Source organism: Vigna unguiculata, unplaced genomic scaffold (genome assembly GCF_004118075.2).
Source record: "Vigna unguiculata cultivar IT97K-499-35 unplaced genomic scaffold, ASM411807v1 contig_5, whole genome shotgun sequence".
NCBI lineage: Eukaryota > Viridiplantae > Streptophyta > Magnoliopsida > Fabales > Fabaceae > Vigna > Vigna unguiculata.
In genome coordinates, this window is record NW_021011213.1 from 1,830,732 (window position 1) to 1,848,303 (window position 17,572).

General features: G+C 40.1%; 2 protein-coding genes across 2 annotated transcripts; both read right to left on the reverse strand.

Moving 5' to 3' along the window:
- Positions 1–12,948: 12,948 nt before the first annotated feature.
- Positions 12,949–13,802, reverse strand: LOC114172216. The gene is made up of 3 exons (XM_028056812.1): positions 13,618–13,802; positions 13,342–13,544; positions 12,949–13,256 (listed from the first exon to the last, which is right to left on the reverse strand). Exons 1-3 carry the CDS (start codon positions 13,780–13,782, stop codon positions 13,163–13,165), a joined length of 462 nt encoding a protein of 153 aa, XP_027912613.1. The 5' UTR covers positions 13,783–13,802; the 3' UTR covers positions 12,949–13,162.
- A 549-nt stretch (positions 13,803–14,351) lies between these two features.
- On the reverse strand, positions 14,352–16,997 carry LOC114172232. Its single transcript, XM_028056830.1, has one exon. The coding sequence runs from the start codon at positions 16,995–16,997 to the stop codon at positions 14,352–14,354; it is 2,646 nt and encodes an 881-aa protein (XP_027912631.1).
- Between the last annotated feature and the right edge of the window lie 575 nt (positions 16,998–17,572).

Consider the following 17,572-nt stretch of genomic DNA (forward strand, 5'->3'; position numbering starts at 1 on the left):
AGTGAACAACACAAGCTTCACACTCTAATCCACTTCAATTCATCCTCTCCTTCTCCCCCAATGAACGTTGAGGGAGAGTGAGGGGAACAATGATGAAGGATTATCTTGTTTCCTTTTAGAGTTATGAATATGGTGAAGTTGTATAAGAAAGATTTTTGAAAATTTCCACTGGACATTAAGATAGCATGCTAACTAGATGTGAAGATTCATTTCTCAAGCTCATGAAAGGAAGAAGAGAGTTGGATTCAAGCTTAAACACACAGAGCAATAACAACACTTAAAGAGCAAAATGAAAGAAGAAACAGTAAAAATGGAAAGCATAGAAGATGAAGAATGGAAGAAGCACGCCACTCATAGGGGGGATCTAAGCCAACCAAGCCCTAGAGATGAGTGATGGTGCCGCCACTTGCAAGCAAGATAAGGCAAAGGTGAGTTCACTTATAGGAAGGAGAGCTCACGAAAATTGGTGGTTGAATGCATACATTTTATAACAAAATGATCAACCCTTTTACAAGACAAGGAGCACCCTTTAAATAGGAGTTCATAGGGGTCTTTTAGCAAATACAAAAACATGAAAAGGATTAACTAGCAAACCCTAAATCTAATGTGATAGTGAGTCTTGGCCAAGTGAAGGGAGATGATTGGTGAAGGCATTCCCATGAGGATTCTAGGCCAAAAGAGGAAGGAGACCAAGTGACCTTCTTGAAAGTTCATCCACCACAATGTTAGCCTTTCCTTGCTTATGTTTGATCACATATGGGAATTGCTCTAAGAACTTTACCCACCTAGCATGTCTCTTGTTTAACTTGCCTTGGCTTTTCAAAAATTTGAGTGACTCATGGTCACTATGTATCACAAACTCCTTTGAAAGAAGATAGTGTTGCCAAGTTTGCAAAGTTCTCACAAGAGCATAAAGCTCTTTGTCATAGATGGAGTAGTTGATGTGACTCCCCTTGAGTTTCTCACTAAAATAGGCTTTGGGGTGCCCTTCTCGGAGAAGCACAACCCCAATGCCTACATTGGATGCATCACACTCAATTTCAAAAGTTTTGGAGAAGTTAGGGAGGGCTAAGAGTGGTGCATTGATCAATTTTTGTTTTAAAGTTTCAAAAGCCTTTTCTTGATCTTTTCCCCACTTATAGACCATACCTTTCTTGACCAATTCATTGAGAGGGGCGGCTATGGCTCTAAAGTTTGACAAACCCATGAAAAGACCTAAGCTCACTTACCTTCTTTGGGGGAGGCCAATCTTTGATGGCCATCACTTTTTCTTGGTCCACATGGACCCCATGTTGATTTATTTTGAAACCTAGGAAGATCACATGATCCATCCCAAACACACATTTCTCCATGTTAGCATACAAGGATGCCTTCCTTAAGGTATCTAACACACTCCTTAAATGATGCAAGTGGTCATCTTGAGACATACTATAAATGAGAATGTCATCAAAGTACACCACAACAAACTTCCCTAAGAACTCTCTAAGAACATGGTGCATGAGTCTCATGAATGTACTAGGTGCATTGGTAAAGCCAAAAGGCATGACTAACCACTCATATAATCCAAACTTTGATTCTAATTTGATTGTACCCACTCTTCAAGTCTATTTTGGAAAATATGGTTACACCATGTAACTCATCAATCAAATCATCTAATCTAGGAATAGGATGCCTATACTTGATGGTTATGTTGTTGATAGCCCTACAATCTATGCACATTCTCCATGTTCCATCCTTTTTGGGGACAAGAATCACAAGCATTGCACAAGGACTCATGCTATGTTGTACCCACCCCTTTTCTAACAACTCATTCACTTGTTTTTGAATTTCCTTAGCCTCCTCAGGACTAGTCCTATAGGCTGGCCTATTAGGCAAAGATGAGCCTTGTATGATTGTGTGGGGGATACCATAGCGACAAATGATGTTCTTCCAGACGAAACGTTGGACTTGGTTAGCTGTTATGGTGGCCAATGGTTCTGCCTCGATCCAATTAGAAAAGTAGTCAACGACGACCAGAAGGAATTTGACCTGCCTTTTTCCCAGCGTGAAGGGGGCAATTATGTCCATGCCCTATTTGGAGAACGGCCACGGTGATGAGACGTGATGGAGCTCTTCTTGGTGCATGTGCATTATGCGGTCGTGCTTTTGGCATTGGGTGCAGTTTCTGACATATGTTTTGCAGTCTTTATCCATGGTGGGCCAGTAGTAGCCGACACATAGTATCCTGGCTGCCATGGTTTTAAGACCAGAGTGGTAACCGCATATACCTTGATGTATTTCTTGCATTACGTATTTGGCCTTTTCACGGGTTATGCACTTTAGCAAGGGTCTATTGAAGCCTCTTCTGAATAGTTTCCCCCTGATCAAGGTGTAGCGTGCCGTTTTCTGAGCCCATCCCTTTTCTTCGTTTGCCGGGGTGACGCCCTCTTCTAGGTGTTTGATGAAGGGCTCCATCCAGGTGCCGATTGTGGTGATGTTAAGACCTTGGTTGTGTTGTTCGATAGAGGGTGTGGTGCTGGTGTGCTGTAGGAGTGATTTATATCGCCCTTTCTTCTTGCTACTAGTGAGTTTGGACAGGATGTCAGCTCTGGTGTTGCTGCTTCTTGAGACGTGTTCAATTTTGAAGGTTTCAAAATGCTCGGTGAGGGAGGTTATCATTTGATAGTATTGTGAGAGCATGGGGTCCTTTACATGGTAGTTGTTGTTGAGGTGTCCCACCGTGAGCTTGGAGTCTGTTTTACATAAGAGTTTCTTGGCACCGACGTCTCGGGCGAGGTTGAGTCCGGCTATTTTAACTTCGTATTCAGCTTGGTTGTTAGACGTTTTGAAGTTGAAGCGTAGAGATTGCTCTATGAGGATATTGTCGGGGCCCTCCAGTACTACTCCTGCACCGGCACGTTGCGGGTTTTAAGAGTCGTCCACGTGCATTGTCCACCAGGTGTCTTGGGTGGGAGGTTGCTCTTGAAGGTCATTGGTGAAATCTGCTAAGCATTGTGCTTTGATGGGCCCGTGTGGTTCGTATCGGATATTGAATTCCGATAGCTCAATGGCCTGAGAGGATAATCTGCCTGCCAGGTCTGGCTTTTGTAAATTTTTTTGTATGGAGTGGTCTGTTCTGATGATGACTGTGTGGGATTGAAAGTATGGTCGTAATCGTCGGGCTGTTGTTATTAGTGCAAGGGCTATCTTCTCTACCATCTGGTACCGCGTTTCTGGGTCTTGGAGGATGCGGCTTGTGAAGTATATAGGTTGTTGGTTGTTGTCTTTCTCCTGGACGAGCGCAGAGCTGATGATGTTTGTTGATGCGGCTATGTACATTATGAAGGGGAGGTTGAGATTTGGCTTTATGAGAACCGGAGGGGTGGTAAGCAGCTGTTTCAAGTTATTGAAATTTTGTTTGCAGGTGTCGTTCCAAATGAACTTGGTTGATTTCTTTAGGAGCTTGATCATTGGTTTTGTTTTGTCTGCAAGTTTCGGGAGGAAACGTGAGATGGCGGTCAGTCTCCCCACTAGCCGCTATACTTCCTTGACATTCGTGGGACTTCTCATGTCAATTATGGCTTGACATTTTTCGGGGTTGGTCTCGATCCCTCACTATGTAAGCATGAAACCCAAAAATTTTTCGCCATCTACTCCGAAGGTACACTTTTTGGGGTTGAGCCTGATGTTGTAGGTGTGCAGGGTCTTAAAGACTTCTGCTAGATCTGCCGAGTGTTGCTTTGGGTTTAGGGAGTTGACGATGATGTCGTTGACGTACACCTATACTGATTTACCCAAGAGTGGTCAGAAAACTCTATCCATCAAGCGCTGATATGTTGCACCAGCGTTCTTGAGACCAAAGGGCATGACTTTGTAATAGAGGTTGGCCTCCTTTGTTATAAATGCGGTTTTGATCTTGTCTTCATCGGCCGGGTATCTGATTATAGCCGGAGTACGCGTCTAGGAAACTTAGCACGGAATGTCCTACAACTCCATCGACTAGCCTATCTATGTTGGGTAGTGGGTAGGCGTCCCGTGGGCAGGCTTTATTTAGGTCTGTATAGTCCACGCACATGTGCCACGTCCCGTTGGAATTCTTTACTAGTACCACGTTTGCCAGCTAGGTTGTGTATTGGGCCTCGCCGACAAATCTGACCTGTTTTAATTTGTCTGCTTCCGCTATGGCGGCTTGCTTCTACTTTCTCCAAGTTTTCTCTTCTTCTGGGAGATGGGTTTCGCGTTGGGGAAGACTGATAACTTGTGGGAGGCCACCTTGGGGTGTACACCAAGGAGATCTCCTGCGGACTAGGCAAAGAGGTCGACATTTTGCTTAAGAACTTGTTCGATGTGGCACTCTTCTCCATTGGGGAGGGACGTTCCAATCTGGAGGAAGCGGTCATGTTGTGCCAGCAGGAGTTGCCTTGTGTCCCCCACGGGTTTGACCCGGGCTTCGGAGTTTATTCTAGGGTTGAGATCGTCCCCTGCTAAGGTCATCCCTGCGCGAGATTGTTCGATGTTGTGGGTTGTCAAAGGTGGATGGGGGAGTTTCAAACTATCCGTGGAGCATTCCCTGGCTGCGCGCTGGTCGCCGTGCACCGTGATGATGTCGCCTTGTCGAGATGGGAACTTCATGGCGAGGTGGGGGGTGGATACGATGGCTCCCAGGGTGTTGATGGATGGGCGTTCAAGTAGTATGTTGTAGGATGTGTGGGTGTCGAGAACTAGGTATCAGATGGGTATGGTTTTCGTTTGCCTCCCTTCCCCAAATGTTGTATGGAGATCGATGTATCCTTTGGTTGGGACCCTTTCACCGGAAAATCCGTATATGGGTTCGTTGTGGGGGTTAGGTCAGCGAGAGGTATCTGCAGTTTGTTGAAGGTTTTCCAGTATATGATATCATAGAGCTTCCTTGGTCAATAAGGACCTTTTTTACTACGAAGTTCTCGACTTCCACAGTTATGACCATGGGGTCATCCTAGTTGGGGTCGGTGCCTTGGAAGTCTGAATCTGAGAATGTAATGGGCGACATTCTTCTTTTCGTTCTGCGGGATATTGCATGTACTGACTGGACAACTCTTAGGTGCTTCTTTCTGGAGGAGGACGACCTCCCTCCTCTTGCGAATCCTTCGAAGATTGTGTTGATTGTCCCGTGTAGAGGTGGTCTGTCGTCTATTCGTTTGGGTTGTGGCTGTGTCGGTGCCCTTTGTTCGGTATTCCGTGTTCTTGCAGGTTCTCTTCTTGGTTCTCTATGCTCGACTCTTCGATCAACCCTTCTCTCAACCCGTCTGTTATCACTCCTATCATACTGGGGTCTGGATGAGCCCTCCCCGGTTTCACTTACGTAATGCTTGAGATGCCCGACTCGTACGAGCTCTTCTATCTTGTCTCGTAGGGTGTCACATTTGTCGGTGGTGTGACCGTTGTTGATGGTAATGGCAATACTTGCTTAGATCCGCATTAGGCGGGTTCTGGTACTTTCTGGGTGAGGGGATGAGTCTGCCTGCAAGACTTCATCTAGTATGCAAGATCTGGGTGCGTTCAGGGGGCGTAGTTCGAGAACCTGGCTGGCCTTCGTTCTGTGGGGTGATTCTGGTCACGTGGGGCAGGTTCCTTGTTGGTCCTCATGGTTTCTACTCGCACTGAGGGGACTGAGCATTGTTTTGATACCGTCTCATGTCTTCAACCCTGATAAACATGGTTGCTCTCTTCCTGAGCTCCTATATGCCCAAAGGGGGGCGCATGGCCAGCTCGTCAGCAAAAGGTCCTGGCCTAAGGGAGGTCATCATTTACGTTAGGATGAGGTTGGGGGTGAGGTCTTTGATCTTCATGGCGATGGCGCCAAACCTATCAATGAAAGTCCGGAGGGGTTCTCCCTCTTCTTGTTTAAGGTTGAGAAGGGCGATCGTGGTGAGGCCGTTGCGGCGACTTGTGTCGAACTGGGTGGTGAAGGCAGTGGTGAGTGTGGTAAAGGAGTTGATGGTGTAGGGGGTAGGCTCATGAACCACTCCAAGGCTGACCCTTTAAGGGCCACCGAGAACGACTTACACAACACGGCGTCATCCATTGTAGGGGGACATCAATTCTCGAATGCGTGGGGCAGGGTTCCCCAGCCACCTTATCTGCTTCGATCTTCTACCTGAGGCGGAAGTTCTCTTCCCTAAGTGCTTCCATTTTGTCTGCGTTTCTTTTCTTGTACTCTGCGAATTCCTGCTGCATTCTGGCCTGAGCTTCCAGGATACGTGAAATTTCTAAAACAGGGTCAGGATCCCCAACTTCAACGGTCGGGACCACGGGGTTGCTGCTTTGGATTTGTGAAGTACTCTTCGGCCCCACAGTGGGCGCCAATTGTTCTTAAAGAGCCGAAGTTTGTAATCCACAAATCAGTTGAGGGTCTTAGACGTCTGATCTCTGGTTAATCTTCTCTAGCTTCAAAGGGAATCCAAGGTCGGCGCATGGGACCTGCAAAAGACACTTTGATGCCTAAGTCAGCACTAGTGATGTTGGGGTTTCAGAGAATAATTTAATGCGTAATCAATGCATAGAACAATGTGCTATTTATACCTTTTTACCTGTGGGCCCTACTTGAGATGGGCTTTTGGGCCCAATATTCTCTTTCTTGTCATTCGTGGATCCATTGTTGATGGGGAGAAATTATCAGGAGGTCCTTCGAGGGTTGGTAGTGCTCGATATTCGGTCATGAGAGTCTTTATGGGTGGACACTCCTGTCTTGTTTGTCGAGATGGTCGCATCTGGACTTGGATTGTTTGGGGAGGGGTACCTAGTGTGAAGTAGGCGGCTTAGGGGGCTGTTGAGGGCCGTATACCTCAAAGGGGTGTCTTAGCAGGGGGTATACGGCTATAAGACTTGTTGAAGGTCATATACTCCTGAGGAGGATATCCTGCATACGGTGTGCGGCCAAACGGCTTGCTAAGGGCCGTATACCTAAAAAGGGGGTATTTTTCATAGAGTAGGCGACCATGCTGCTTGCTAAGGGTCGTATACCTATAAAGAGGGGATCTCAGTCTAGGGTATATGGCCAAGAGGCTCGCTGAAGGTCGTATACTTAGGTATGGTTAGGACGGGTGCTTAGTGCGGAGTAGGGGGCCTAGGGAGGGTTGTTGAGGGTCGTGTGCCTCAGGGGGTATTTTAGTATAGGGTATGCGGCCATGAGGCTTGCCGAAGGCCGTATATTTATGTATGGTTATGACACACACAATGCCATGTATTAAAATTGATCCATGCTTAATTTGGATGAAAGCTTGTTGATAACTTTAGTTTTTCGACCAATCTTTGACTCACAACATGTTGTCGCTTCCATACTCAAATGCAAATAAACATGCGTTGCCTTCTATTAGACACCATGTATAATAAACTTCCATTCCTATTCCAAATCTCGTGAGCTTGGCTTTGAATACAAAGTGATGTGAATTCAGAGGTGTGGATTCCTTTTATGCACCTATCTAGCTTGGAATGCTAAGAAGCAAGATATGTGAGAAATTATTTAAAATGAGAAAATGGCAATAGATAAGAAGATAGAGTTGAAATTGATTGACGTCACACTTCCAAGAATGGAAGACAAGCCTAAGAATTTAAACACACAAAGGGAAAAAAAACCTTTGATAAAACTCAAGGATTCTTGAATCACTTAAGAACTTAGGAGAATCACTCTCACTAAAATAGATGAGATACAACTAATTTTTTCTGAATGAAACCCAACCTGTTTCATTGATTAAAATGATTCAGCTTATAAAGAAGCTTTAACCACTAGAATTACAAAAGACACATATGTTGAAATTACATCCCACTTAAAACTATTAATGATCCAACTACTTAATGACTGATTGTAACTGAAATTATGGGAACCCAAAAGTCACCAAAAACAAGTCACCCAAGCATCCTTTTGGTCTCCCAAAGGCTGATGACTAAGTTGCAATTGGGTCATCATTACAAGTTGAAATAAAACTAAACTAGAGCCCATTCATTGATTAAACCAAAATATAATTTGGTAAGCAAATTTTACAATGAATTGACCCATATTTAAAAAAACTAATACCTTTAAAAAATAAAAATAACAATAATTGCATCAAAATTGTGCATTAGTCGTTCTCCATATAAGTTATGATGTGATTCATATCATACCCTCCTTCTTTGAGAAGATTCGTCCCGAATCTTAACGCTTTATTTTTATACTAGTTATAATTTAAGTTTATTATGATCTTGTGAAGGACTTTATTTTCCCTCAACTTGAAACTAATTCTCTTCCTCTAGGATCAAATTCAACTTGAATAAATTCATATTTGTTCATTTCTAGTGGGTGCAATCCATGGAGCACCTTTCTTGCCAACACTACCCCACCTTGATATGTAACAATAAATAATTCCATGCATTGTGTTTGACTCATCAGTTGACCAAATGCATAATAAAGCATTGTGAACAAGCTTCCTCTTCAAACATGGAAGCTGCTGTGTTTCATTCACTTGCTTATCCTTTTGTTCCTGTAAAATTACATCACAAACTGTAGAAGAGAAAACATTGACAAATAAATTTTCCATCTTCTTTTTCTCCACTTCCTTTTCTTTTTTATCATTTTCCCTTTCTTCTACAGTTTCTATTTCTTCTTTTTCTATTCTTTCGTTTTCTATTTTCACCTTCACCCTATGTTGATTGTTACCGAGTTGTCTTGGTGTCCTAAATTTCAACTTCATTTTATGTCCCTCATGCCTCAAATAAAGGGAACGTTCATCAAGATTGAGTATTTTAAAACGAATCCATGCCCATCCCAAAAGAAGATGGAAAAAGTCCATGGAAGAAATATTACATAATATTTCCTTCACACATTGCCCTGTATTGAATTTGATCCATGCTTAATTCGGATGAAAGCTTGTGGGTAACTTTAGTTTCTCCACCAATCTTTGGCTCACAACATTGTTGTCGCTTCCATAATCGAATGCAAATAAACATGGGTTGCCTTCGATTAAACACCTTGTATAATAAACTTCCATTGCTATTCCAATCTCGTGAGCTTGGCTCTGAATAGAAAGTGATGTGAATCCAGAGGGGTGGATTCGTTTTATGGATCTATCTAGGTTGGAATTCTAATAAGCAAGATATGTGAGAAATTATTTAAAATGAGAAAATGCAAATAGATAAGAAGATGTAGTTGAAATTGATTGATGTCACACTTCCAAGAATGGAAGACAAGCCTAAGAATTTAAACACACAAAAGGAAAAAAGACCTTTGATAAAACTCAGGGATTCTTGAATCACTTAAGAACTTAGGAGAATCACTCTCACAAAGATAGAAGAGATAGAACTCTAATATTTTCTGAATGAAACCCAACCTGTTTGATTGATTAAAATGGTTCAGCTTATATAGAAGCTTTCACGACTGGAATTAGAAAAGACACATATGTTGAAATTACATCCCACTTAAAGCTATTATGATCGTACTACTTAATGGCTGATTGTAATTGAAATTATGGGAACCCAAAAGTCACCAAAAAAAATTCAGCCAAGCATCATCTTGGTCTCCTAAAGGCTGATGACTAAGTTGCAATTGGGTCATCATTACAACTTGAAATAAAACTAAACTATAGCCGATTTATTGATTAAACCAAAACATCATTTGGTAAACCAATTTTACAATGAATTGAACCATATTTAAACAAACTAATACCTTTATAAAATAAAAATCACAATAATTGCATCAAAGTTGTGCATTAGTCGTTCTCCATATGAGTTATGATGCGATTCATATCATACCCTCCTTCTTTGAGAAGATTCGTCCCGAATCTTAAAGCTTTATTTTTCTGCTAGTTATAATTTAAGTTTATTATGATCCTGTGAAGGACTTTATTTTCCCACAACTTGAAACTAATTCTCTTCCTCTAGGATCAAATTCAATTTGAATATATTCATATTTGTTCATTTCTAGTGGGTGCAATCTGTGGAGCACCTCTCTTGCCAACACTACCCCACCTTGATATGTAACAATAAATAATTCCATGCGTTGTGTTTGACTCATCAGTGGACCAAATGCATAATAAAGCATTGCGAATAAGCGTCCTCTTCAAATGTCTTGGTGTCATAAATTTCAACTTCATTTTATGTCCCTCATGCCTCAAATAAGGCAAACATTCATCAAGATTGAGTATTTTAAAACGAAGCCATGCCCATCCTAAAAGAAGATGGAAAGAGTCCATGAGAGCAATATTACATAATACTTCTTTCACACATTCCCCGTATTGAAACTAATCGATGCTTAATTCGGATGAAAGCTTGTTGGTAACTTTAATTTCTCCACCATTCTTTGGCTCACAACATTGTTGTCGCTACCGTAATCGAATGCAAATAAACATGGGTTGCCTTCGATTAAACACCTTGTATAATAAACTTCCATTGCTATTCCAAATCTCGTGAGCTTGGCTCTGAATCCAGAGGGGTGGATTCGTTTTATGGATCTATCTAGGTTGGAATTCTAATAAGCAAGATATGTGAGGAATTATTTAAAACGAGAAAATGCAAATAGATAAGAAGATGTAGTTGAAATTGATTGATGTCACACTTCCAAGAATGGAAGACAAGCCTAAGAATTTAAACACACAAAGGGAAAAACGACCTTTGATAAAACTCAGGGATTCTTGAGTCACTTAAGAACTTAGGAGAATCACTCTCACAAAGATAGAAGGGATAAAACTCTAATATTTTCTGAATGAAACCCAACCTGTTTGATTGATTAAAATGGTTCAGCTTATATAAAAGCTTTCACGACTGGAATTAGAAAAGACACATATGTTGAAATTACATCCCACTTAAAGCTTTTATGATTGTACTACTTAATGGCTGATTGTAACCCAAAAGTCACCAAAAACAGTTCAGCCAAGCATCTTCTTAGTCTCCTAAAGGCTGATGACTAAGTTGCATTGGGGTCGTCATTACAACTTGAAATAAAACTAAGAGCCCATTAATTGATTAAATAAAAACATAATTTGGTAAGCCAATTTTACAATGAATTGCAACATATTTAAACAAACTAATTACTTTAAAAAAAATATCTGCAGCAAAGTCGTGCATTAGTCCTTCTCCATTTGAGCTATAATGCGATTCATATCATACCCTCCTTCTTCGAGAAGATTCGTCCCGAATATTAAGGCTTTATTTTTATCTAGTTTTAATATAAGTTTCTTGTGATCTTGTGAAGAACTTTACTTTTCAACAACTTGAAACTAATTCTCTTCCTCCAGGATCAAATTCAACTTTAATATATTCATCTTTTTTCCTTTCTAGTGGTTGCAATCCGTGGAGCACCTCTCTTGCCAACAATACCCCCTTGATATGTAACAATAAATAATTCCATTCGTTGTGTTGGACTATTTTGCTTATCATCAGCAAACCAAATGCATAATAAAGCATTGTGAACAAGCTTGCTTTTCAAACATGGAAGCTGGTGTGTTTCATTCATTTGCTTATCCTTTTGTTCCTGTAAAATGACATCATAAAATGTTGAAGAAAAAACATTGACAAATATATTTTCCATCATCTTTTTCTCTACTTCCTTTTCTTTTTCTTCATTTTCCCTTGCTTCTGCAGTTTCTATTGCTTCTTTTTCTATTCTTTCTTTTTCTATTTTGTCCTTCAGCCTATGTTGATCCTTACTGACTTGTCTTGGTATCATAAATTTGAACTTCATTTTATGTCCCTCATGCCTCAAATAAAGGGAACGTTCATCAAGATTGAGCATTTCATAACGAAGCCTTGCCTATCCAAAAAGATGATGGGAAGAGTCCATGGGAGCAATATCACATAATACTTACATAATACTTCTTTCACACGTTTCCTTGTATTGAAATTGATCCATGCTCGATTTGGATGAAAGCTTGTTGGTAACTTTAGTTTCTCCACCAATCTTTGGATCACAACATTGATGTCGCTTCCGTAATCGAATGCAAATAAACATGGGTTGCCTTTGATTAAACACCTCGTATAATAAACCTTCATCTCTATTCCAAATCTCCTGAGCTTGGCTCTGAATACAATGTGATGTGTATCCAAAGGGGTGGATTCGTTTTATGGATCTATCTAAGTTGGAATGCTAATAACGAAGATATGTGAGAAATTATTTAAAACGAGAAAATGGAAATAGATAAGAAGATGTAGTTTAAATTGATTGACGTCACACTTCCAAGAATGGCAGACAATCCTAATAATTTAAACACACGAAGGGAAAAAAGACCTTGCATAAAACTCAAGAATTCTTGAATCACTTAAGAACTTAGGAGAATCACTCTCACAAAGATAAAGAGATAAAACTCTAATGTTTTCTGAATGAAACACAACCTCATGAAGGATTATCTTGTTTCCTTTTAGAGTTATGAATATGGTGAAGTTGTTTAAGAAAGCTTTTTGAAAATTCCCACTCGACATTAAGATAACATGCTATCCAGATGTGAATTTTCATTTCTCAAGCTCATGAAAGGAAGAAGAGAGTTGGATTCAAGCTTAAACACACACAGCAATAACAACACTAAAGAGCAAATTGAAAGAAGAAACAATAAAAATGGAAAGCATAGAAGATGAAGAATGGAAGAAGCATGCCACTCATAGGGGGGGATCTAAGCCAACCAAGCCCTAGAGATGAGTGATGATGCCACCACTTGCAAGCTAGATAAGGCAAAGGTGAGTTCACTTCTAGTAAGGAGAGCTCACGAAAATTGGTGGTTGAATGCACAAAGTTTATAACAAAATGATCAACCCTTTTACAAGATAAGGAGCACCCTTTAAATAGGAGTTCATAGGGGTCCTTTAGCAAATACAAAAACATGAAAAAGGATTAACTAGCAAACCCTAAACCTAATGTGAGAGTGAGTCTTGGCCAAGTGAAGGAAGATGATTGGTGGAGGCATTCCCATGAGGATTCTAGGCCAAAAGAGGAAGGAAACCAAGTGACCTTCTAAGGCATAAACCAAAAAGGCAAAAGGAGACAAGGTACATGTCTACTTTTGCTTTTGCTTTATGCTTTTTGCTTTCCTCTCTCTTCCACATCATCCAAGCAGCCTTCCACAACATGATTGTGATGTCATTTGCCCATCGGACTTAGTCCGAGCAGCCTTCCACATCTCGTACCTAGGAATTGCATCCACTAGGTCAGGGGACTCAAGTCCCAGAGACTCTGCACGCGACTTTTTCAATTTTTTCTCCAATAATGCATAACCACCTCGAGAGAGTACATGTGGTGTATCATTAAGCCTTTGTCTTTGTTGGGCTGCTGTCCTTTTTTCCTGTCACACATAACATTATTTAATAGTTTGAATACAGAAATGTATGACTAGTGTCACTATAAACAAATTTAACAAACAAACCTACCAGTCTCCAGACTCTCTACATGCACGAAATTGCATCCACTCCTCCTCCGAGATTTTGTACTTCTCACAAGGAGTGTCATGTTGTCTATCTCCAAACACATATAAACGTGTGAGCCTTGCCTTGAAGTCCCTCCATCTGGTGGCTATGTGAGATAAGACTTTCTTTCTAATTCGCTCAGTGTTCGGAGTAATCTCAAATTTGTGCTGTTTAAAACATAAAATATGTTATGTTAACAGTAACATAAAAAAATACTATAGTTGGTTTAAGTAAACATACCACAAGATCTTGCCATAGGAGGTTCTTCTCGACCTCCGCGACGTCATCCCAACATGCAATTGCAATAGAAACTTTCGTTTTGGCCAACATTCCTATGTAGCTACGGTACTTTTTTTCCCAAGGGCCACTGGGTTCACCCGATCGAGGATCAATGTGGACCGGCATCCTCTCTCGTCGATTTGTGACATCCGGCAACCGAGTCACAGATCTACCAGGTCCCTCTGGTCTGATCCGGAGCTTGTCATACCTGAAACATATCATTAGGAAATGTTAACAATGAAGATATACTCAATTAACCTCTATTATATTAAAACAGGAAGAAAAATAAAAAAAAGTAAATGTGACAATATTATTAAATAAACACCTATCAAGAAATTGTGTTCTCCCATATGCCTTCATTGTGATCACTTCGAATAGCATGGATGTCATCAGTTACATCATCAACTTTGTCTTGAATGGTTCTTGATGAGAAAGACGTTGTCTCAAGTATGTCTAGACAATCTTCATCATCATTTACGTGCATGTTTCTTCCTTCCAATACAACTGACAATTTCTGATTGGCTGGATCAATGACATAAAAAATTTGTCTTGCTTGACTAGCCATAATAAATGGTTCATTTGTATCACTCATCTTGTTAAGATCCACCAAAGTAAAGCCAAAGTCATCTGTGCTAACACCCGAATTACTATCAACCCATTTACACTTGAAAACTGGCACTCTAAAAGTCACATAATCAACTTCCCATATTTCGTGTATTATTCCAAAGTAACTCATGGATGTGTACTGGATTCTTGTCCTTAGAACTGGCAAAATGTACAGATTCAGCTTGAAGTGTAACCCCACTATTTTGAACTCTACTTTTGTCATCTTCCATCTTTGAATAAAAACAATGATTGTTTATGTAGTACCCGCCATATGTAATGACATCATTGTTCGGTCCACGAGCTAGCCTCAATAGAGTTTCAGAAACATTTGGAGTCGCGTAAACCTTTTTCTTAAACCATGATAAGAATGTTTTGTTATGTTCATTAAGTGCCCATTTTTCACTCATTCGTGGATGTGCTGATTTCGTTTCATCAATGTGTTGCGTTATGTAAGGAATGACCTCTACAGTGTTGTTTAAGATGTACAAATGGGCTTGATCAACTAATTTTCTACTAACACTTTGAATCTTCACTCCACGCACACCCTTACCTTCACATTTACCTTCATGTCTAGTCTTAGGAACTCCAATTGGTTCACAACTTGGCATATAACTTGAGCAGAATTCAATGGCTTCTTCTGCAATGTACCGCTCTATAATAGAAGCTTCTGGTCGATACTGATTCTTGACATATCCCTTTAAGATCTTCATGTATCTTTCCACTGGGTACATCCATCTCAAGAAAACTGGCCCACATAATCGAATTTCCCTCACAAGATGAACTATCAAATGAACCATGATATCGAAAAATGAAGGTGGAAAATACATTTCCAATTGACACAATAGTCTAATGGCCTCATTTTCCAAATCGTCTAACACTCGAGGGTCAATAACTTTCTTGCATATGGCATTGAAGAACATACACAAACGTGTTAGAATACCTCTGACAGAAGTAGGTAAGATGGCTCGAAAAGCTACTGGTAAAAGTTGTTGCATCAACACATGACAATCGTGAGACTTTAAACCGACTAACTTTAAATCTTGCATAGAAACAAGGCTACTAATATTTGAAGAGTAACCTTGGGGAACCTTCACACTTCTTAAACACTCACAAAAAATTTGCTTCTCTTTTCTAGAAAGAGTGTGACAAGCTGGAGGCAGGTAGGTTCGTCTTCCAATTGATTGTGCATGTAACTCACGGATGCCCATTTCAGCCAAATCTTGTCGTGCTTTAACTCCATCTTTAGTCTTTCCTTTTACATTTAGTAAAGTCCCGATGACGCTATCACATACATTTTTTTCAACGTGCATCACGTCTATACAATGTCGTACATCAAGTTTACACCAATATGGAAGATTAAAGAAGATTGATCGTTTCTTCCAAATGCTTTTTTCCGTGGTCTTTTTCTTTGGATGTTTCCCAAACACAATGTCAATGTTTTCCACTTGGTTGTATATTTCTTCACCATTGCGGGGTCTCGCTACAACTTCATCCTCAGGACTTCCATTAAATGCTTTTTTCATTCTACGATAAGGATGATTTCGAGGAAGAAACTTTCGATGTCTTGTATACACAGTTTTCTGACCGTGCTTCAATTGAATATAACTCGTGTTTTTTTCACAAATGGGACATGCAAAATGACCTTTAACACTGTAACCGCTCAAGTTTCCATATGCTGGAAAATCATTTATGGTGCAAAACAACATTGCACGCAAACAAAACAATTCTTCAGAATATGAATCATACACATCGACACCTTCTTCCCATAATAGTTTCAAATCATCGATCAACGGCTTTAGGTACACATCAATGTCATTTCCAGGTTGTCTAGGACCCGATATCATCATAGACAACATCATATATTTCCTCTTCATGCACAACAAAGGAGATAAATTGTAAATCATCAGCAAAACTGGCCACGAACTATGTTTGCTACTTAAGTTCCCATAAGGATTCATACCATCTGTAGCAAGTCCAAGTCTTAAGTTTCTTGGCTCAGCACCAAATTCTGGAAATGTTTCATCAATCTTCTTCCATTGTGGAGAATCAGCTGGGTGTCGAAGAAGATTATCACACTTTCTTCCATCAACGTGCCATTTCAGGTTTTTTGCATCTTCTTTAATGGAAAATAGTCGTTTGAATCTAGGAATTATAGGAAGGTACCACATCACCTTAGCAGGTGGACCATCTTTGTCTTCATCGCCACTATTTCCATCAATTTTCTTTTTAAACCGCGATAAACCACATGTTGGACACGCCTTCAGTGAAGCAAACTCGTCTCTGTATAAAACACAATCATTTGGGCATGCATGTATCTTTTGATATTCCAAACCCATTGGACATAAAACTTTCTTCGCTTCGTAATTACGGATAGGTAACGTGTTATTTTCTGGAAGCATCTCCTTTAACAACTCCAACAATTCTGTGAAACTTGTATCCGTCCATCCATGCCTTGCTTTTAAACTGAATAATTTCAAAGTTGCTGACAGTCGCGTAAAGTTAGTGCATCCTGGGTACAATTGTTCCTCTGAATCGGACTTAAGAGAATCATATAAATGAACTTTTCCAAAATTCTCCTCCCCAACATCACGTACCATATCTTCTAAATGATCATTCATCCAGTCATCTACATAATCTGTTCCTCGTGACGTTGTAGGCTTGTCTAATACTTCTCCATGCCAAGTCCAAAGTGTATAACTTCTCATTATACCAAAGATGAATAGATGATCACGCATTGTTCCTAAGTCATGACGTATTTGATTAAGACAACAACACAAGGACAAAAATATGTCCCGTTACTTGAGATTGCGTGTTCTTGAACATATTGCAAAAACTCAGAAACCCCCTTTTCATACTCTTCACTTATGCGACGCTCATTCATCCAGCTTCGATCCATACTATATGTTCGTAAAAAACTCAATCAATCTCAAACTTTTAACTCTCACAAGGTGAGGCCCTACCCATTCGAAAAAATTATTTTTCATAATTTGCTAACACATGTACAAATAAGTCAAACATCATAAATTTCACAAAATTTCGACAGCATTTCGCATTGGTCTCTGAAGTACACGAAATGAAAGTGATTAATCATGATCACAATCAAGTATGCATCCAGAGAACAACACAAATTAGCCTCAATCGAAATTTTATGAAATTTATGCGTAAACCTCAATGTACACATTGTAGCAAATTATGAAAAATATTTTTTTCAAACTGTCCAATCGGACAATTCAAGATTTAATACAAACGATTAAAAAAATTAACAAAAAAATAGTCTAAGACTAAAACTATAATGACATTTATAAATTAA

Excerpts from the sequence above, each read along its gene's own strand:
- LOC114172232 (XM_028056830.1), bottom strand. The coding sequence starts at position 16,997 with ATGCGTGATCATCTATTCATCTTTGGTATAATGAGAAGTTATACACTT.
- LOC114172216 (XM_028056812.1), bottom strand. The coding sequence starts at position 13,782 with ATGCCGGTCCACATTGATCCTCGATCGGGTGAACCCAGTGGCCCTTGG. Across the intron at positions 13,545-13,617 it reads TCCTATGGCAAGATCTTGTG|CACAAATTTGAGATTACTCC; the intron begins GTATGTTTACTT and ends TGTTTTAAACAG. Across the intron at positions 13,257-13,341 it reads TGTAGAGAGTCTGGAGACTG|GAAAAAAGGACAGCAGCCCA; the intron begins GTAGGTTTGTTT and ends TATGTGTGACAG.